At 32.8% G+C, this 22,431-nt stretch overlaps 3 protein-coding genes and 1 long non-coding RNA gene across 4 annotated transcripts; 1 reads left to right on the forward strand and 3 right to left on the reverse strand.

Moving 5' to 3' along the window:
* Window positions 1-2,146: 2,146 nt before the first annotated feature.
* Window positions 2,147-5,109, reverse strand: LOC123924636. Its single transcript, XR_006814791.1, has 4 exons — window positions 4,675-5,109; window positions 3,753-3,825; window positions 3,370-3,461; window positions 2,147-2,689 (listed from the first exon to the last, which is right to left on the reverse strand). It is a non-coding gene; the product is annotated as an uncharacterized LOC123924636 (long non-coding RNA).
* Window positions 5,110-5,597: 488 nt separating this feature from the next.
* Window positions 5,598-10,139, reverse strand: LOC123922306. Its single transcript, XM_045975034.1, has 5 exons — window positions 9,943-10,139; window positions 8,440-8,508; window positions 7,607-7,968; window positions 6,110-6,174; window positions 5,598-5,642 (listed from the first exon to the last, which is right to left on the reverse strand). Exons 2-5 carry the CDS (start codon window positions 8,481-8,483, stop codon window positions 5,598-5,600), a joined length of 516 nt encoding a protein of 171 aa, XP_045830990.1. The 5' UTR covers window positions 8,484-8,508; window positions 9,943-10,139.
* A 3,487-nt stretch (window positions 10,140-13,626) lies between these two features.
* LOC123923343 (protein ACCELERATED CELL DEATH 6-like) lies at window positions 13,627-16,397 on the forward strand. The gene is made up of 3 exons (XM_045976030.1): window positions 13,627-14,632; window positions 14,731-15,287; window positions 15,417-16,397. The coding sequence occupies exons 1-3, from the start codon at window positions 13,819-13,821 to the stop codon at window positions 16,134-16,136; spliced, it is 2,091 nt and encodes a 696-aa protein (XP_045831986.1). The 5' UTR covers window positions 13,627-13,818; the 3' UTR covers window positions 16,137-16,397.
* A 1,169-nt stretch (window positions 16,398-17,566) lies between these two features.
* LOC123923317 (protein ACCELERATED CELL DEATH 6-like) lies at window positions 17,567-21,319 on the reverse strand. The gene is made up of 3 exons (XM_045976004.1): window positions 20,126-21,319; window positions 19,104-19,654; window positions 17,567-18,412 (listed from the first exon to the last, which is right to left on the reverse strand). The coding sequence occupies exons 1-3, from the start codon at window positions 20,994-20,996 to the stop codon at window positions 17,657-17,659; spliced, it is 2,178 nt and encodes a 725-aa protein (XP_045831960.1). The 5' UTR covers window positions 20,997-21,319; the 3' UTR covers window positions 17,567-17,656.
* Window positions 21,320-22,431: the final 1,112 nt, after the last annotated feature.

Below are 22,431 nucleotides of genomic sequence, written 5' to 3' on the forward strand. Positions count from 1 at the left end.
ACAACCAGCTTTCACATTAAGGTATCATCCAGCATTTCTGGGGCGCCCTTACAAAAATCATGGAACAGAGTCTATCCATCCACATTTTGAATGATATTATTTTGTTTTGAAAGCCACCATCCAACTTTTCCATTATGAATAAAGAATCCATAATGCATTTTCCTCAAAGGTCATTGAGGGATCCATCCCTTACAAAACATATGAAACATTAGGGACAAGGGTCATTAAGTTCATAATGCAAAATCACTTTTAATTGCATTTGCAGAATTGAATTTAGGGTCTAAGGGTCATCAAAGCAGAATATATATCCATTCATGCATTATTATGAATAAAAATTCATAATTTTTTTAATAGAAAAGAGGACACCGATAGACAATTGCTTGAGTACCAATTAAGGCAACAACTAACCTTTTCACATTCGCAGACTAGAGTCATTAAGTAATTTATCCAACATTTTTGGGGCATCAAGAAAGCATTCATAATGCAATTTCCTCAAATGTCATTGAAGCATTCATCCCATACAAAACTTATAAAACATTAGAAACAAGGGTCATTAAGTTCATATTGCAAAATCACTTTTAATTGCAATTGAAGAATTGAATTTAGGGACTAAGGGACAATTGCTTGAGTAGCAATTAAGGCAACAACTAGCTTTTTCACATTTAGGGGAGTCATTAAGTAATTTATCCAGCATTTTTGGGGCATCAAGAAAGCATTCATAATGCTTTTTCTATAAAGGTCATTGAAGCATTCATCCCTTACAAAACTTATGAAACATTAGGGACAAGGGTCATTAAGTTCATAATGCAAAATCACTTTTAATTGAAGTTGCAGAATTGAACTTAGGGACTAAGGGTCATCAAATCAGAATATATATATATATATATATATATATATATATATATATATATATATATATATATATATATATATCCATTCATGCATTGTTATGAATAAAAATTCATAATTTTTTTGAATAGAAAAGAAGACACCGATAGAAACAATTGCTTCTTGACGAGCTCTTAGGATCAAAACCATGTTGCAGTTGCTTCAGAAGACACCGATAGAGACAACTCGTCCAAAAACGAACTGGAACAAGTTATAAGCTCGTTTGGCCTTGACGAGTTTGTAAGATCACAAGAACCTAAGTCCAGTGCGAGAACCTGACTACATTGATTAGAATAAGCAGGAAAATATTCATATTAAGGAACCAGATTTACTTATCAGCAATTGCCAAAACTATACCGGCGTCGCTTTTAGGAACTATGTCCCCAGAAAATCTAGGAAGTGTGATCTCAAACAAGGCCCCGGTGATCTGCAAGATTTAAAGTGACAAGAAAAAGAAGAAAAAAATTGCAAGATAATAAGTTGTTAGTAACCAAATAAGATGCAGTACTACAACTGCAAGGGGCATGAAAACTGATATGGCAACGTCAGACATGGCAAATTGAACAACCTGCTCAGAGTATCCAACTTGAAGGGCATAGTGACGCCCCATTACTCCTTAAAGTGCAGTAAATTCAGTGACAACTGATGTGGCAAGGTCAAACATGGCAAGTGAGGCAGCTTCTTGGATAGTTTGTTGTGTATCTTCATTGATATCCAGGAGGCAACTTAGCTTAGTAACCATGTTTTCAACACGAGTAGCAGGCAACTTAGAATTCCAAAGCATTGTCTTTGGAAATGAAATTTTAGCAATAGTAGCAGGCAAATCTTCAAATAAAACCTGACGAGTAGAAAAAATTACCTTTAAGAAACAAATACCACACCAAAATATGGTACTTATGTTTTCCAAATAACACTACCAAGAACATAAAAACAAGCTTAAAATGGCTAGATTTCAAAAATAAAGAATAGAAACCTCCGATGCATGTCTTGAAGACTCTTTTATACGAGCGTATTACATATTTTGTTTTCCTTGCAATATCAAGAAATCACATTAAAGTACCTATTATATTGAGTTGGCTTGTGGTATAGCAGCATATTCACATGAAAATTGACGAGTTACACAAATTGAATTACAGTTCTTGAAGCTCAAGTTAAAAAGCTCAAGAATTTCTAAAAGCAATAAGTTCACATTTTACAAATCAGCAACTCGTAAGGTAAAAAAAAAATCTAAAGGATCAACTAGTGGCTGGTAATACAACTCATCCATGTTTTCTTCAATAAAGAATTCTGTATCAGGTAGAAAAAGTATAAAACAGGAAGACAAAACATCCTATATAAGATGAAAATATGGTCCGATGAGTATTTTCCTTGTAACCAGTTGCATTGGAAGTGACATTTCAGGATTTTACCTTAGTTATTTACTCAACTCTTCTTGTGTTGTCAGTAGTGTACAATGAAAACCAACAATAAAAAAATAATTGTTTGATTTGATGAGTAGGGTAAAAACTAAAAACATCCAAACCCATGAAACAATTTGGCTCTGGATACTAACCATCAACCTTTATGTATACCAAGTCCAGTGGAACAGAATATTTACTTGGAAAACCCTCAGCAGCCCGACATAAGAAAGCTAAATTAAGGCAGCATTCTTGAACCACAATTTAGGATATAATAAGAAAAATATAAACCACAATGAAACCTTAGTTGGATTTCCTTCTTGATCAAATGCTTTTGAAACAGGAGGACCTCGAACCTCAACCTCTTGTTCTGTTTGTTTCGTGATAAGATTTTCAACAGAAACCTGTGGATTTCATAGCATGGAACAAATACAATTACTAACATTTCTTGTGCGAGTGTTTCTAAAACTTGAAACTTTACAATATATGAATTACAATGCATATTTTTTTCAATTATAGAACTTATGATTCTATCTACTAATCCTAAGTAGGAACTCAAAGAGAGTTGGTAAAAATAGGCTAAGAATCAAGGATATTGAACCATGTGTTTCTTTAACTAGTTATTTGTGTTAATTCTAATACATCTACAGTCGAAACAAAAGACCTGGACAATAGAAGGAACATTGGTTTTCCAAATGAATTTGTGGAAGTGGAGCCTTCGTCAAATGGGCGATGAGTTAGCACTTGGAAGTTGGAATAGGGATTTGCAAGAAAAACTAAACACTAATCTAATTCTAAATTATCATATCAGAGTATATAACTATATATACTGTAGCGTGTACTATAAAAAGCAAAATTCCTAAGATTTTAATTTTACAAGATTTCAAATTGTTTTCTTTGTCTACAAACTTCAAGTCCAATTTGATAATGCATCGCCTTTATCTTTTTTATTCTTTCATACTTATGTTTGTATTTTTCTGTGATAAGTAAGGAAAATCAACAAGAAACTCATCCTAGATCAACTATTACAAAAACGAAAAGCATCTATAAATAAGAATTGTGCTCAAAAAGTGATTTCCCTCACCACTAGTCTCCTTGCGGTGCCAAAAATCTGCACTTCACCATGCTTTTAACCTCTGTCATTCCAGTAATTGCAATATTAATTAAATCTTTCACCTACAATAACCAACAGAGTATAATCAATCAATATTGAACAATCAACAATGATAGAGGATAATAATATTTTAATAAAAAAAACATAATGAGGGCTGATAGTGAATGTATAATGAATGCGATGACAACAGTCTGTTTCAAAAAAAAATAAAAATGAAATGAAAGTGCTTGAAATTCAAAACAGAAATACGAAAAAGGTAAAAGTATATTTGTCAATGGAAGAGATGAAGCTCCAATATTGATATATTGTAGGTAAAAATATCATGATTTTAATGAGATGAAAATATGTTATACTTTTTTGCTTGCATCAACAACATCTTGAGGTGGCAACTCTTCAATTCCAATTGCAAGAACAATGATCATGAACCTGAAACCAAAGCAAAGCAAAGCTAGAATTTTACTTTACTTTATAGATAAAGTCAAACAATGATCAATAATAAAATGTGTACTCAAGCTAAAAATTAATATGATTTAACCCCTACCATATGAAAATGTTTGTTTTGAATTAATAAGCAAATCAAGTAATTGTAACATGAAATACAGGATAGCAGTGTTTCTTTAAAGCGTGGATACCTAGAAATGCTTACAATATTGCTATTGAAAATGTGAATGAATTCATTATTTTAACTTTATGATTCCTGACATATATTGATAATGTACTGCTTTTGATATGCAATAAGTCCGATGCCTACTCAATATTCTAATCAAATCTCCATTGATATCACACCAATAGTTTCCAATCAGGCAGCCATGATTTAGACATCGCCAGAAACGAAGCCACAAAAAAGTGCATTTTTTGTTGAAGCGGAATTTTGTAATAAATATGTTTTTATTCATAGTATTGATTCAAATCTCAAGTTATTAGGTGAAATCCCAAAGATTTTTTCAATATCTGATGGAAATAAACCTGACTAATTTTGTGCATAAATTTTGATTAGGAAGAGTGCTGCAAGGAGTGAACTCCAAACCATATCATCATAAAGGCTCTAATAGCATGCCAAGGACCAATACCAACTTCCCTATAAACTTAAACTAAAGATGAAGGGCCAAGCATTTATATCTATATCGCTGACATGTAACCAAAAAATGAAAGATCAATGAATGAATCAAGATAAAATTGAGATAAAACTGTTTATCTGATCAACAGTAGTGTTTCCAAAATATTAGCAGAACCAAAGGTGATTGCGTGACCGGTGACCTATTTATGCAAACTAACCTTCTCACGTGCAGCCTTCAAAACATCCTTTGGCACTACAGACTGATCAGGTTCTGAGATGAAACCAAGGAGGAAGCCAAGCATCTCCCTAGTCTTCAACCAAAGTTAGGCACACTGGCGAAAAGCATCATGAAATGTAGAAAAATCGCGACAACTCGTAATGAAGGTAATGATTACAGGATCACAATTGCAACTTTGGGGTGGGCAGCTGCCTTCATTGCAAATTCCCTGTGCATCTGCCCATCATCTCATGCCTTATTGAATTGCAAAACATATAAAAATTTGTAGATGCCATTGCAAGTTTGCAACTTATAGCACAAACGCCAATCATAATAAGAGCTTATATATAAGCTTACACAAGCTATTTTAATAGCAAATGATAAAACAAAGATAAATTATTTTCATATATGCTACAGACTATTTTTATAAGCTATATTGGAGAGCTTGGCAAAAAAACCTTATGAAAATTGTCCAAAGTTGTTTTCATAAGTTCTCCCATATTAACAACCACACAAAACTTATGTTAGTAGATAAGCTCAAATAAGTCGATCCAAACAAGTCCAAGTTTATCAAACTAATCTAATCCATCAATGAGAAATTTAGCAGTAAAGATTATGTAGTAGGATTTAGGCTAAAGAAAACAGCTTATGCAAACTACAGGCAAGCTGTGGGGATGAAGTAAAGTAACCAACCGACAATTTTATTTTTCATCTTTGGGTTGAAGTGCTGACCGGTAAATTCAGAATGTCCTACAACAGAATTTTGAACGCACATATCAAATAGTTTTCACTTAATTCCTCAACAAAAAACAAGGGGGTGTTTGTTTCGGAGACTAAAAGTATATTCCTGGGAATTTAAGTTGGGAATTAAAAGTAACTATGTTTGTTATAAGGTAAAACATAATTATTCCCAGGAAATTTTTATTACTGGGAAACTTTTATTCCCTTAAAGGCTGGAATTTTATTCCCCTGTTAAAAGCACCGGAACAAATTATTCCAATCAGTTTTATATGTATAACTGCTATACACTCCACTACTTGATGCACGTTATTTTCTAGTGCTGTTAGGGAATCAATAACATTTTGCCACATGTGATGCAAAGGTATTTTACTTGATTAAATATTTATGAAAAATTAAAATAAAAGGGAAAAAATTCTGGGAGTTAAAATACTAACCAAACATTTTTATTACAAATGCCAGGGATTAAAATGTCTTCCATCATAATCATGGGAATAAATTTCCTGGGAAAGAATTTACAATCTGGGAAACAAACGCACCCCAAGTATTTAAAACTAACATACTGTAACTGTAACACTGTAACAGCCACTAAAAACACATAGCGCTTACAGCCCATATATAAAACCGTAACTTAAATTTATATTTAAGTGAACTTTGCCTACCATAAAAGTAAAAACTGATACAGGATAGCTACTCACCTTGTGATTATGGGGTATAATAGGAGAAATCTGGCAACATCCTATTTTCAATGCTGGATCAGGTTCTGCATAATAATGCAGATGATCAGTGTATGAGATGCAATGCAGTATAAATATCATAGACAACTCCAAAGAGTTGGTTTCTTTGTACTATGCTTCAGTTGACTCGTTTCTTCCTTAGACAAATCCTTTGAAACCCTTATCAGTGGACCAATCAAACACAAGGAAACACTTTCTTTTGCATTTTCAAAATCACTTCATAATGTAGTTGCAAAATTGCATTTAGGGACTAAGGGTCCATCAAAGCACAATAGATAATAGCATTTAGGGACTACGGTCAAAACCAGCTTTCACATTAAGGCATCATCCAGCATTTTTGGGCCACACTTACAAAAATCATGGAACAAAGTCTATCCATCCACATTTAGAATAAATTTCATATTAAAATTACTTTGCTTTGAAAGACACCATCCAACTTTTACATTATGAATAAAGAATTCATAATGCATTTTCCTCAAAGTTCATTGAGGGATCCATCCATTATAAAACTTATGAAACATTAGGGACAAGGGTCATTAAGTTGATAATGCAAAATCACTTTTAATTGCATTACCATAATTGAATTTAGGGACTAAGGGTCATCAAAGCATAATATATATATCCATTCATGCATGCATTATTATGAATAAAAATTCATAATTTTTTTTAATAGAAAAGAGAACACCGATAGGGACAATTGCTTGAGTACCAATTAAGGCAACAACTAGCCTTTTCACATCCACGGACTAGAGTCATTAAGTAATTTATCCAACATTTTTGGGGCATCAAGAAAGCATTCATAATGCATTTTCCTCAAATGTCATTGAGCATTCATCCCATACAAAACTTATAAAACATTAGGAACAAGGGTCATTAAGTTCATATTGCAAAATCACTTTTAATTGCTATTGCAGAATTGAATTTAGGGACCAAGGGTCATGAAATCAGAATATATATCCATTGATGCATTGTTATGAATAAGAATTCATAATTTTTTTAATAGAAAAACGGACACCGATTACGACAACAACTAGGTTTCACATTCAGTGACATTTAATCTCTTACAAAAATTGTTTTTGAATACTCAAAAATGAAAAAATAGACAACCCATCGTTGTTATTGGGACAGAACACGTTTCGCCAATTAAAGTTTTGTGTTTTGAAGCAGAAGATTGAATGTTTTTGAAATATCATGAATTAAAAAATCAGTATCATCAATCGTAAACATGATCTTGTCATAAAACCCATTTTTGAACGATTAAGGTTTTTTTTTTCTCAAGCAGAAGATTGAATGTTCTTGAATGATCAAGAATGAGAAAAATGGGTAAAGTTATACCTTTTATAAGTAGACGATTGAATGTTCAAAAATGGGGTTTTTGATTTAGGGTTTTATACCCTCATTTTCATCAAAATAGAAAAAAGGTGTTTTGATTTTATGAAGCAGAAGATTGAATATTACCGTAGCAAACAGAATAGATTTCCGGCATAGATCGAGCATACCAATTTCTTTGATCTTTGAGCGACCCAACGAACACCACAGCTTGTTTCTTTAAGAAGAAAGAATGAGTTTTTCTGTTCATAGGGTTGTTGAAAACATGTGTGCCCAAATGTATTACAGAGGCAAAATGTTTGGTTTTGTTCACTTGTACAATGACCAAGAAGCTGTCCCAACTGGATTCATTAAGCTTCTTAAGAAACAAGACGCTGTCGTCAGCACCTATAGGGATCATGTTCATGCACTCAGTAAGGGTGTTCCTGCACGTGCTGTCATGAGTGAGCTCTTTGGAAAGGCCACCGGATGCTACCGGCGTCAAGGTGGATCTATGCACATATTTTTAAATTAACAGCCGCACAAAACTTATGTTAGTAGATAAGCTCCAATAAGTCAATCCAAACAAGTCCAAGTTTATCAAACTAATCTAATACATCAATGAGAAATTTGGCAGAAAAGATTATGTAGTAGGATTTAGGCTAAAGAAAACAGCTCATGCAAAGTACATGCAAGTTGTGGGGATGAAGGAAAGTAACCAACCGACAATTTTATTTTTCATCTTTGGGTTGAAGTGCTGACCAGTAAATTCAGAATGTCCTCCAACAGAATTCTGAATGCACATATCAAATAGTTTGCACTCAATTCCTCAACAAAAAACAAGTATTTAAAACTAACATACTGTAACAGCCACTAAAAACACATAGCGCTTACAGCCCATATATAAAACCGTAACACGAATTTATATTTAAGTGAACTTTGCCTACCATAAAAGTAAAAACTGATACAGGATAGCTACTCACCTTGTAATTATGGGGTATATATAATAGGCGAAATCTGGCAACATCCAATTTTCAATGCTGGATCAGGTTCTGCATAATAATGCAGATTGACAGTGTATGAGATGCAATGCAATATAAATATCATAGACGACTCCAAAGAGTTGGTTTCTTTGTACTATGTTTCAGTTGACTCGTTTCTTCCTTAGAGAAATCCTTTGAAACCCTTATCAGTGGACCAATCAAACACAAGGAAACACTTTCTTTTGCATTTTCAAAATCACTTCATATTGTAGTTGCAAAATTGCATTTAGGGACTAAGGGTCCATCAAAGCACAATAGATAATAGCATTTAGGGACAAGGGTCAAAACCAGCTTTCACATTAAGGCATCATCCAGCATTTTTGGGCCACACTTACAAAAATCATGGAACAAAGTCTATCCATCCACATTTTGAATAAATTTCATATTAAAATTACTTTGCTTTGAAAGCCACCATCCAACTTTTACATTACTTTGCTTTCATAATGCATTTTCCTCAAAGTTCATTGAGGGATCCATCCATTATAAAATTTATGAAACATCAGGGACAAGGGTCATTAAGTTCATAATGCAAAATCACTTTTAATTGCAACACCAGAATTGAATTTAGGGACTAAGGGTCATCAAAGCATAATATATATATATATATATATATATCCATTCATGCATTATTATGAATAAAAATTCATAATTTTTTTTAATAGAAAAGAGACCACCGATAGGGACAATTGCTTGAGTACCAATTAAGGCAACAACTAGCCTTTTCACATTCACAGATTAGAGTCATTAAGTAATTTATCCAACACTTTTGGGGCATCAAGAAAGCATTCATAATGCATTTTCCTCAAATGTCATTGAGCATTCATCCCATACAAAACTTATAAAACATTAGGAACAAGGGTCATTAAGTTCATATTGCAAAATCACTTTTAATTGCTATTGCAGAATTGAATTTAGGGACCAAGGGTCATGAAATCAGAATATATATCCATTGATGCATTGTTATGAATAAGAATTCATAATTTTTTTAATAGAAAAACGGACACCGATTACGACAACAACTAGCTTTCACATTCAGTGACATTTAATCTCTTACAAAAATTATTTTTCGAAGCAGACTATTGAAAGTTCTTGAATACTCAAGAATGAAAAAATCGACAACCCATCGTCGTTATTGGGACAGAACACGTTTGGTCAATTAAAGTTTTGGGTTTTGAAGCAGAAGATTGAATTTTTTTGAAATATCATGAATTAAAAAATCAGTATCATCAATCGTAAACATGATCTTGTCATAAAACCCATTTTTGAACGATTAAGGTTTTTTTTTTCTCAAGCAGAAGATTGAATGTTCTTGAATGATCAAGAATGAGAAAAATGGGTAAAGTTATACCTTTTATAAGCAGACGATTGAATGTTCAAAAATGGGTTTTCATCAAAATAGAAAAAAAGTGTTTTGATTTTATGAAGCAGAAGATTGAATATTACCGTAGCAAACATAATAGATTTCCAGCATAGATCGAGCATACCAATTTCTTTGGTCTTTGAGCGACCCAACGAAACGAACACCACAGCTTGTTTCTTTAAGAAGAAAGAATCAATTTTTCTGTTCTTTTCACAAATTAGCGTCTGCGTGTTTTGAATTTTGTTGAATGAAACGAAACGACGGCTTTAATTGCAGTTTGTTTTAGGGTTTTTTTTTTTTTTTTAATAATTTAAAACTTCAACTATAATAAAACATGCGTCAATGATATAAAAAAAAAAGTTAAATATATTTTTAGTTCTTATATTTTCACAAAATTTTCGTTTTACTTCTTGAAATTTGTTTTTATACTTTTTAGTCCCTGAATTTCATCACTCAATGTTTTTAATCCTTGCCCTCCACATGGGTTAAAAGATGATGACGTGACAGTGTCACGTTACAGCCACATGTATTTTTTTGGCTTGCCATGTCACCAATCAATTTTTTAATAAAAAAAATTAAAAAAAATTTCCAAATTTTTTTTGGCAATCTCATTCCCAATTAAAAAAAGAAAAACTAGTTTGTTAAAAATTTGTTTTTTAATTTGTTAATAATTAACAATACTAAACTTAGCAAAAAAAAACATCGGACACAACACTTTTTGTTATGTTTATTAAGTTTATTTTGTTTTTGTGCTTATAAAAAAAAGTTTATTTTGTTTTTTTTTATAGTTAAATTAAATTTATTTATTAGTAAAAATAGATGCCAAGTCTGTTAAAATTTTAACAGTCAGGACTAAAAGTGTTAATGGAAAAAAATGTAGGATATTTTTTCATCGTAAAAAAAAATATAGGAACTAAAAATATATTTAACTCATTTAATTATTAACATTAACAAACTAAAAAAATAAATCTTTAACAAACTAATTTTTCTTTTCCTTTTTTAATTGGGAATGAGGTTGCAAAAAAAAAATTTGGAAAAAAAATTGAAAAAAAAAAACTGACAAAAATATTTTTTTAAAAAAAAATTGATTGGTGATGTGGCAAGAAAAAAAATGTGGCAGTGACGTGACACTGCCACGTCATCATCCTTTAACTCATGTGGACGGCAGAGACTAAAAACATTGAGTGATGAAATATCAGGGTCTAAAAAGTGTGAAAACAAATATCAAGAACTAAAACGAAAATTCTGTAAAACTATAAGGACCAAAACATATTTAACCCAAAAAAAAATAACAAAACATGCGTCAAAAAAACTATAATAAAACAATTTTTAAAAATAATAGACCAAAAATGCCACTTTATTTTAAGACCAAAATAAAATTTGATAATTTTATAGGGAGCAAGACACATTTAATTCAAATTTTTATTACTAATTTTTATATGATAGACTAGATACGTCACTTTTGTAATGAATTTAAAAGGTCAATTTTTATGTATATATAAAATCAGAGGGAATATCATCCAATTCAGGGAACTTACTTTCAAGAAGATGATAATATTTGCCTACTCATTCCAACTTAGTTTGACATCGTTGAATTATCACATAAATTGTGAATCTACTCAGGAACCAAAAATTGGTTCCACAAACCAGTTTCCGGTACTTTTACAAATTGGTTCACAAATTCACAACTGATTTTGTCAGAAACAGAGTTAAACATAATCTTTGCTTTGTTGCTTTCAGCCTCTTTTGGACTCTATTTATAGCCTCGTTCACTCCTTTCATCGTCTGAAAATTATCGATGTGGGACTTAGCATTGTTGTAGACTCTTTCGTTTTTTCTTTAGTAGTCTGCAGAGAAAGTTCTTTACTTATTGGCTAGAGTTGAAAAGTTTTATTTTTTTCAAAGAAATATATGAAGGGACATAGCTAAGTGTTCTGAATTTGAACCGAAAACCATACCAATAATTCATAGTGTGTGGGACAAATGAATCGAAGCAACCAAATCAAAATGAATGAGCAATTTAAAAACAAAAGCTAAAACACAATAAAGCGATAAAGAAACACGAATAATTGTTTACCCAGTTCGGTTAAAACTAACCTACTCTAGGGGAGAGAGACTCTCCAATCCATTATCAAACTTCCTTCTTGATTACAACGAGATTCAGTACAAAAATAGTTGCAAGATTTAGAGTTTTCCTAAATTTACCCTTTTCCCAAATCTCTTCTCGTGACCAAGAGATTTCAATGATAAGTGATTACAAGGTATTAGAAACACTTCCCCAACCCTAGAATATACCCAAAAAAAACCCCTTTTGATCCTAGATTGATGTTGGATGAAGAACTCTAAAAAACCTCATATTTTCTCTCCCTTTCGGCTGCTGCAAAAACAGAAAAGGAATATATATCCCATGCCGGCGCCTGGCGCCATGCATGCTGCGGCTGGCGCAGCAACCAGCAGCAAACTTCAATTTCCTGTTTTTCAATTACAAGGCAAATACCAACACTAAGAAATATGCTTATTTTTAGTATTTTATAAAAAATGATGCTTCTTTATTTTATTCAAAAGGATGATGTTATGTTACTATGCATGGCTATGCAGTGTTTTTGCACTTCTGATGTAACAGATTTTGATTCTATTTTGTAAGTTGTATGTCGCTACTGCATGTTTGTATTTGTAGTGGTGTTCATGTTTTGGTTATTGATGGTACTATTTAGTTTGTTAATATTTTTTTATTCGTAACATACCGAGTATTATATTTGAACGCACAACGAACCCAAACATTGTTCTGACTATGTATATTTTCTGTACCTAATTCTTTGAAAGTTGCGAATTGCGAATTGCGTATCCAAACCCAGACCATATACCAAAGTGAATTGCGAACTAGGTGACTATGCAATTTTGTTAAGCCACCTGCTCACTGCATTAGTCACTACTAGAAAACATCAATTTAGCCTCCAAATTCCAATTGGGAGTGAGAATATATTGAAAATGTACTTTATCCCCATAGTATATGGTTCGATTCAAAAAAAGGCGCATGTACATCACGATCTTCTCCACCCCCTCTCTAGTGGAATTTTTGCCTTATGTGGGAATTGAACCATGTACCATGGGATAAAATACATGTTCAATTCATTCCCACTATCAATTGGACTACATTTTTTTATCCTCCATCCCCAAAAATTTTATTAAAATAACATTTATAAATGTATATTTAAGTACTTTATAAATTATTTTTAATTATATTTTTATACAATGTGTATACATTTGTTTATATTATGATGTTTATTATTGTCACAGGACTCACACTAATATTTTATTTTATTTGTTTTATAATTAAACTTTACTATTTTTTTACAATTAGTTTGATTGAAAATAATAAAAATTTGATACTTTTTTTAAGGTTGATGGATCTTCGTAGAAACTACAGGGGTCCACTGGAATGGAGATGGTGGAAGAATCCCGAAGCGGGGAATGGGGACGAGAAACATTTTAGATGGTGAGGCAACGAGTGATAAAATAGTCTCCGCTCAATCCCTGTCCCGTTGACATCCCTAACCATTTTATAAAGTAGTTTATTTTATATATTTTGAAGTTTAATTGTGAACAGAGAAAAGCATTGTAGTTCTTTTAATTGTAGTTATATATGCAAAGTAAAAGCTTAAATAGAACAAAAGGTAAAGGAGAGTACATACCATTGCACACGTAAAGAACTTCGAAGAATCAATTTCAATACTATATAGATATATGTTTATGGGTCACTCACTGGTACCCAAGGGAAAGGAGATTTTCTTAGAGAGCTTGAAGCAGTTCAGACAATTTTGGTTTGTCATTTAATTTATCATAATAACTCTATATTTTCTGCATTTTATTATATATACATATATATTTTCTGCATTTTGAATTTTCGTTAAACCACAAGATCATTTGCTACTAGATATTCCAACGGTTGAGATTGTAATATGCCTGTATTTTTGAGTGCCAATTTAGCGCAAGACATAGCCTTGCCAAGGAATGTTCCTAGTAGTGATAAGGAACCTGAACATGAAATTGAACACTCAGAGGTCACTGAAATCATTCCAAAATGTTGTGAATTTGATAATCAAATTAATTTGCTTAGTGAAGCATATCACTTGGTATATGGAGGTCCAATAAATTTGTTGTATGATTCCACTGATTTAACAGAAATTAAGACCCCTATGAATAATACAGTGCTACATATTGCAGCTTTGCATGGCAATGATGAAATTGTGACACTTATAATTGAACATGCTCCAAAACTTTTGTTCAAATTTAACAAAAACAATGATAGTGTCTTACATGTTGCTGCAAGAGGTGGACACATCTCAACCGTTCAAAAACTATTAGCAACTTATGCTAATTTTGAACGGCATGATATAAAAATGGCATGGTTAGAATACACTAAAAATGTGGATGATTTAGAAGACTATGATGGTATGTCAAATATGTTAGAATTTGTGAGAAAGGAGAATGCTCAAGGAAACACTATGTTACATGAGGCTATGTTATGTGGCAACAAGTACATTGGCAGGGACATGATTTTGGAAGTCTGTGAACTTCACAAAACTAAAGACAAGTGTTGCTATGAATATGCATTAGATATTGTTAACGATGAAAAGCAATCGGTACTTTACCTTGCGGTTGAAAATGAGGATGAGGGTGCAGTTAAACTAATCTTGGAGAAATGCCCTGAGAATGATGATAAGCCTGAGGGATTATCACCTGTTGTAGCTGCAATCATGAAGCGCAATCAAGGTAATAAAATCTTGTTATTTTTTATTTTTGTCGAGTAGTCTAATAGTTAGAATTGGTAGAATATCGATGTTGTAAGTTATATTCTTTATATGTGTCAGAAATGTTGAGGATCATACTAAAAAAGAAGCCAACTTGGATACATTTAATGGACACATATAAAAGGCTTCCTCTTCATTATGCATCAGCTATAGGTTTCCTTCAAGGTATTGATTTATTACTTGACATATGTAAATGTTGCACAATTCAAAGGGACAAATATGGTTATTTCCCAATTCATCTAGCTTCTCAAGGAGGCTATGTAGAAGTAGTGAAGAAGCTGTTAGAATACTGCCCCGATCCGACAGAAATGCTTGACACTTCTCATGAACGTAATATTCTTCACATTGCATCAAACTACGGAAAACATGAGATGGTACGTTACATATTAGAATGTGATCAAATTCGTGAACTTGATAAGAATCATAAGATGATAAATCAAAAGGATAGTGAAGGAAATACTCCTTTGCATCTAGCTGCGAAATCGTGTCATTCCAAAACCATATTTTACTTAACATGGGATAAAAGAGTGAAGGTTAATGTTATTAACCAAAACAACGAAACAGCTCTTGACGTTGTTAATGCAATTTCTCAACTCAGTTATTCGTCTACGAGACAGGCAAGTACTACAATGATTCTCAATATGGTTATTATGAGTAGACTTTACTTTCCTTTCAAGATTGATTATAATTTGTAGTGTTTGTCACCAAAATTGATTTTTAGCATAACTAGTCTTTTATGTTTGCAGCAACTTACATATATTGCACTGAATTCTGCTGGTGCGAAACCAAGTTTTAGAAGATTAGCCCTCCATGATAAAATGAGACAAAGCGACTCCACAGACTCGCCAAATTTGAAGCAGGGTAATGAGAAGGTCTCTAGCTCTGAACAACATAAAGGACAAAGTGAGTCAAATTCGAATGAGAGTATTGAAAATGTCTCCAACAACACTGCACAATATTTTTTTCGGACAGGGTCCAACACATATTATAAAGACAGGGTAGACACACTGATATTGGTTTCAACCCTTATAATCACTGCATCAGTAGCAGCATGTTTCGCAGTTCCGGGTGAAGCAGATGGAAAAGCACACAACCTATATCATGCAATGTTCCAATTGTTCATCTTCTTCATCACAATATCATTGTTCAGTTCCATTAGTTCCACTATCATACTCATTTGGGCAACACTTGGATTAACTCAATTGGCAACTTTTTCTCTCAATATTGTTGCGCCACTTCTTGGAATTGCTCTCATTTCATTAACTTTGGCTTTCATGACTGGTCTCTACACTGTTATCAGTAAACTTACTTGGCTGGCCAATCTCTTTCTGGTTGTGACTGCGATTTTTGTTGTGCTTGTGATTCTATTGTATATCATCCTTTTCCTCCCTACATCATCAACTAGAAAGTCATTGAGATACATTTCCTACTACCCCTTTCTTTTCCTAGCATGGCTCGCAGAGTAAATTCGATCCTATGTAACTTCAGCTGTTGAGAACCTTTCTATACACTAGAAGGCAACAATAACAAATCGTGTGTGTCGTGTGATATGTAAGGAAGATATTCAAGATTACTCAAATGTTCTAAACATTCCAAGATTGGCAGAGATGAATCAAGAACTGTAATAAATGTTTACTAGAGGAAAATTGTGCAACATTTTTTATGTTTAGGTAGAAATGCAATGTTTATGTTGTGAATTCGTCTATAAAATCACACCAATAAAAGAACTTGATGTGTGGAGCAATAGAACGGCAACCAATGATTAAGCGGAATAAGCAATAATAATAATAACTGATAAACAAGATAAAGGAGAAGAAAGAACACAATATTTGTTTACCCAGTTCGGTCCAATAATGACCTAGTCTGGGGGAGAGAGCAGCCCCTCCGTTCCACTATATCAAAGAGTAACTTTACCAAGAAATTCCCAATTGGGTTACAAGAATTAATCCTAATTCTACCCAAATCCCGAATCTCTTCCCGTGGCCAAGAGACTCAATTTGATAAGTGTTTCCCAAGGTGTACCACAAAGATAGTTCGCCCACCCTAGAGTTGTACCAAGAGAAAACTCTTTTTTCCTCTCTAAAACCCTAGCCCTTGTGTGGTGGCAAACCCTAATCCTTGCCTCTACATCTCTACTCTCTTGAGTTGCTCTCTTTCTCTCTCTCAATTTTTCTATGAATAAAGCACTCCCTATTTATAGAAAAATATATGCCAAAAAATTAGTAACAAATCTGTTTTAAAATAAAACAAATCCAAGTCAGAGTGTCTTCCAAAAAAATATATTTTTTCCCAAAAAATCTTCAAAACATCAAAGATGCAAAAAAGATTCAACAAAGATTTTTCTGACTTCTTGTAACTGAAATTTCAAGGCATATCCAACAGTTTACTAAAAGAATGAGGATGTTTTTATTTGTAGGCATTTTGAGGCCATACGTGTATACATATAACATTTTCTATTTTTTTTGTGTTGATGCTTTGGGCGCCTTAACTTTATCTATGAATTTGCGATAAGTTTGTCAAAATCACGCTAATTTTGACAGATTCACTGCCAATTCATATGTTAGGTCACTTGTTGTTATCTGTCATTGCAATTCGAACCCTAGATTTTCAACCATGATGAGCAAGGGTCTCGCATTGAATAAGATAAAGCGTAACATTGTGTGTACAAGTGGGAGCAATCAACAAATATGTGTCATAATAAAGGGTATGCTGGTAAATATTAGAATTTTGGATTAGACTCAACTCAACCTTACAAAACCGACTTGTAAGGTGAGAATTGCCGTCTCTTATAAACGGTGGCAGAGCTTGCTTGACTAAAAAGTTTATCAAAATCACAATAGGCACATAAACATAAATATTTGTTGTCATTTATTGGCAGGCACATAACATAAATTTATTTCACACACAAAATAAAAGGAGATGTACATATAATTTTAGTGATGAATCCCAACTTAGCCACAATACACAATATTCAGTTACACTTCCACTACCACCAAGCATTAGCATCTTGATCAGTTTTAACCTCAGTACGTGATGCTAAAAAAAGATAAGGGTAGTGAGAAATGTACCGCAAGGACTTGTTAGTTGATGATGATGGAAGGAAAAGAAGTATATACAAAAAAATCACAACTAAAACAAAAATCACAGTCATAACAAGAAACACATTGGCCAACCAAGTAAGTTCACTGATAACAGTGTAAAGACCAGCCATGAAAGCCAAAGATAATGAAATGAGAGCGATTCCAAGAAGCGGCATTACGATTTTGAGAGAGAAAGTTAATAGTTCAGTTAATCCAAGTGTTGCCCAAAAGAGTATGATAGTAGCACTAATGGCACTGAACAATGATACTGTGATGAAGATAATGAAAACATGAAACATTGCATGATTTAGGTTGTGTGCTTTTCCTTCTGCTTCACCTGGAACAGCTAAACATGCTGCTACTGATGCTGTTATTATAAGAGTTGAAACAATTGTGAGGTTTTCTATTCTGTCTTTGTATCTTTCAGTGGCTTTTTCTTTTTCTGTGTTACTCTGTTTTTGCTCTGTTTTTGTTGAGTTTTCATTGCTCTGTTTTGTTTCAGTTGTTTTGTTCTTTTCTTCAACCTGGTCTTGTTTTTTGTCTTTCTCTTGTTCTGTTTTTCTGGGTGAATTTGAATCACTTTGTTTGGAATCAATATAGAGTGGTGGTTTTCTAGGACTATGATTTGCACCAGCAGATTTAAGTGCAGTCCATGTAAGATGCTGCAAACATTATTACATCGATGAGTCATAAAAGAAACATAAAAAAAGACATATAGTATAAGAAATTATAGAGTAAACACCTTGAATGAAATTATATTGACATCCGATAAAAATTCAATATTTTGTCGCATCACCTCACTTTTGTATGATTATTTTGAAACTAAATGTTGTGACGTGTTTTACACTCACAGTGTACAAGCAATAGTGTAGAAATTGCCTTAGTAGTGAAGTACTTGTAATAACATATAAGTTATAATCAAAACTCTTTGCCTTTCTATACATCAGTTTCACATTATTTTACTACCATATTCCTTTCACAAACCAACAAATGCTATGATATATTGTTTTAAAACCTTTTTTTAATGAAATATCTTGCACTTGCACATGTATAAGTTTTGATTCTCAATTTAGATTTTTTTAATTATGTAGCAGTGCCAGTGTCCTATTTTTTTACATTAACAGCATCGACGTATTTGTGTTCGTGTCGTGACAGGTCAGATGTCCATATCGGAGTTGGTGTTTCATATAAAATTTGATTTCTTAACTTCGTTTGATGTTGGTTCAAAGATCACATAAGATTTGAAAACTCCTACCGCTTTTAAATTCAATGATAAAGCTATGTAGCATATATGTAGTATGCTTACAATTAGTCCTATAATTTTGTATGAGTAGATAGAATAGAACTACTTACCTGTCTCAAAGATGATTTATCAAGCTCATAAAGTGCCCTAACAATATCAAGAGCTGTTTCATTATTTTGGTTAACTAAATCAAGATCCACTCTATCCTTGTTTTGATTAACTAAGTAGTACACAGTTGTTGGATGACATGATCTTGCAGCCAAATGCAAAGGAGTATTTCCCTTATTATCTTTTTGATTTATCATCTTATCATGTTCAAGAATTTGACTTTGTAATATGTAATGTACCACTTCATGTTTTCCATAGTTTGCTGCAATGTGAAGAATGTTACGTTCATGAACAGTGTCAACCATCTCTGTTGGATCTGGACAATATTCTAAAATCTTGTTTACTACTTCGACATGGCCACCGTAAGATGCTAAATGAATTGGGAAATATCCATATTTGTCTCTTTGAATTGTGCAACATTTACATTTCTTAAGTAATAAATCAACACCTTCAAGATAACCTATTGATGCTGCATAATGAAGAGGAAGCCTTTTATGTTTGTCCCTTGAATGGATCCAAGTTGGCTTGTTTTCTAGTATCATGCTTAGCATTTCTGTCACACACATAAATATTATACGATTAAAAAATCAACGATCGATCGATCAAAAATCAACGGCTGCAATCATCATTACTGAAATCATATTATGGACATGTCTCGACCGTCTCATTCGTTATTTAATGTATCTAACTTAGATGATTTTTCAATGAATCTAAAAAATAACTTTTGCTAAGGCCGGAGGGAGTATGAGACTAAATGGAATATCAATTAATAACAAGTTTAACTTTTTTCATTCATGTGACTTAGCAACAATGTTATCAACTAGCTATTTAATTACATGATTAAAAAAACTATTTAATGGGGTTCGAACCCTAGTCCACAAAGTCTGAGTCAACCGATAAAAATGTTAAAATTGTTAGCTTGAATGTCATAATCGAAGTTTGAACCCCGGTCCTTCCATTTATGTGTATGACTTTTCAATAACTTGTTATTTCATCTATCTAAAAAAACTATTTAATTACATACCTTGATTATGCTTCATAATTGATGCAACAAGCGGGGATAATCCCTCCGGCTTCGCATCATTCTTAGGGGATTTCTCCAAGATTAGTTTGACTACATCCTTGTATCCATTCTCAACTGCTATGTAAAGCACTGATTTCTTGGCATGGTTAACAATATCTAATGCATATTCATAACAACACTTTGACAATGATTTCCCAAACCGATCATTTGAATTGTAAATTTCACAAATTTTGAAAATATTATTATCCCTATCAATGCTCTTCTTGTCGCCACATAACATTGCCTCATGTAACATAGTGTTTCCTTGATTATTCTCCTTTGTCACAAAATTTAATAGGTCCTCCATATTTGAGATGGCATCATAGTCTTCTAAATCATCATCCTCATATCCAGTGTATTCTAACCATGCTGTTGCTATAGCCGTCTTTTTAAAATTAGCATAACTTGCTAATAGTATTTTAACGGTTGAGATGTGTCCACCTCTTGCAGCAACATGTAAGACACTATCATTGTTTTTGTTAAATTTGAACAAAAGTTTTGGAGAATGTTCAATTATAAGTGTCACAATTTCATCATTGCCATACAAAGATGCAATATGTAGCACTGTATTGTTCATAGGAGTCTTAATTTCTGTTAAATTAGAGGAATCATTCAACAAATTCGTTGGACCTCCATATACCAAGTGATATGCTTCACTAAGCAATTTAATTTGATTATCAAATTCACAACATTTTGGAATTATTTCAGTGACTTCTGAAGGTTCAATTTCAAGTTCAGGTTCCTCCTTATCATTGCTAGGAACGTTTCTTGATAAGTCCTCATCTTGCAATGGTGCGCCAAAAAATATTTTTTTCTCCGGTTTTGGAGCCATATTACAATCTCAACTGTTGATCAATATCTTTTTCCCTATAATTGAATAGTTAAGACAAAAATAGAAATATAAAACAATATAGTTAGCTCATCATTACTTAATCAATTGATCCTCACATCATAGGATAAAAATAAATAAAATATGCAAATGAGAGAAATAAAATGTGCAAAAAGAAGTGTAAAATAATACGTATGTAAAAGAAGAACAAGTACTGGTCCAATATATAATTTCAAATAATAAAATGTAGAAAATAGAGTTATATGTATGATGATTAAAATTTAGTGACAAACCAAATTATTGTTGGAAGTGCTCAAGCTTGTGGTGGCTTTGAAACATATATCTGACTATCTATATATAGTATTCCTTAAAGTTCTTTACGTGTGCTTGAGGTGAAAAAGGAACTGAAAGTGCTACACTCTATAGTATGACTTTTGTTTTAAGTTCTCCTATGCAAATCGATTACTGCAATTAAAGAACAATTCTTTTCCTTATTCACAATTAAAAAATATATCCTCCTTTTCTTCATTACGACGATTAACAAAGTTGTCAAAATCATAGTGAAGATTTCCTTTTGCCACCATAGCGGAATACTGTCTGTTACTTAAGTAACGTACGTGTTAAAATTTGTTAGTTTATGCATCAGTTGAGAACACACATCCTACCAGAGGCCCTATGACGCTTTGCCGTCCACTACTTAGCGGACGACTATTTGACAAAAAATAATAGAAAACCAGACCATAAATTATAACACAAATTATGACAATACATAAGAACATTATATAAGAAATAAAATTTGATAAAATATAAACATGAGAAAGAGTTTACATTAAATTAAGGTCCCGGCCTTTACCGCCAAGTGATTCGTATCGATTAGTCATAACAGTTAGTCTTCTTGGGGTGTGCCTATAAAAGGTTTTTGCACCCAAGTTTTTGACACCCTAAGGACACTTACCACTATGACTAATCAACCACGGAGTATGAACCTATGCCTAAACTAAAAAAAAAAAAAATTGAGAGAAGAAAAATGAGAAGAAGAAATGAGAATGAGAAAAAATGAAAGCGAAAAGGTTGAATTTATAGAATCTTGGCTTCATTGACTGCTAATCAAAACCTCCATCGTCCTTAACCATTTGATTGTTACTAAATACCACAAAATTTCTGACCACCGGCCGTCTGCGGTCCGCTACTTAAATGACGGAAACATTGTTGAACCGTTACAATATTCCACTACTTATAAGTAGCGGTGGGTAACTGTATATATAGTCCATGACCTTCATTTCCTTACCTTCCGAGAACTATGTAAAGAGTTTCCCACATTTATGGATTATGTGGAGAGTACTATTCTGGTGCCAGTGAAAGAGAGAGTGGTGTATGCTTGGCCTAACCGCGTCATGCATCTTGACAACACAACCACAAATAAGGTCGAGTCTACTCA

Source organism: Trifolium pratense, linkage group LG4 (assembly GCF_020283565.1).
Source record: "Trifolium pratense cultivar HEN17-A07 linkage group LG4, ARS_RC_1.1, whole genome shotgun sequence".
In the NCBI taxonomy this organism is placed as follows: domain Eukaryota; kingdom Viridiplantae; phylum Streptophyta; class Magnoliopsida; order Fabales; family Fabaceae; genus Trifolium; species Trifolium pratense.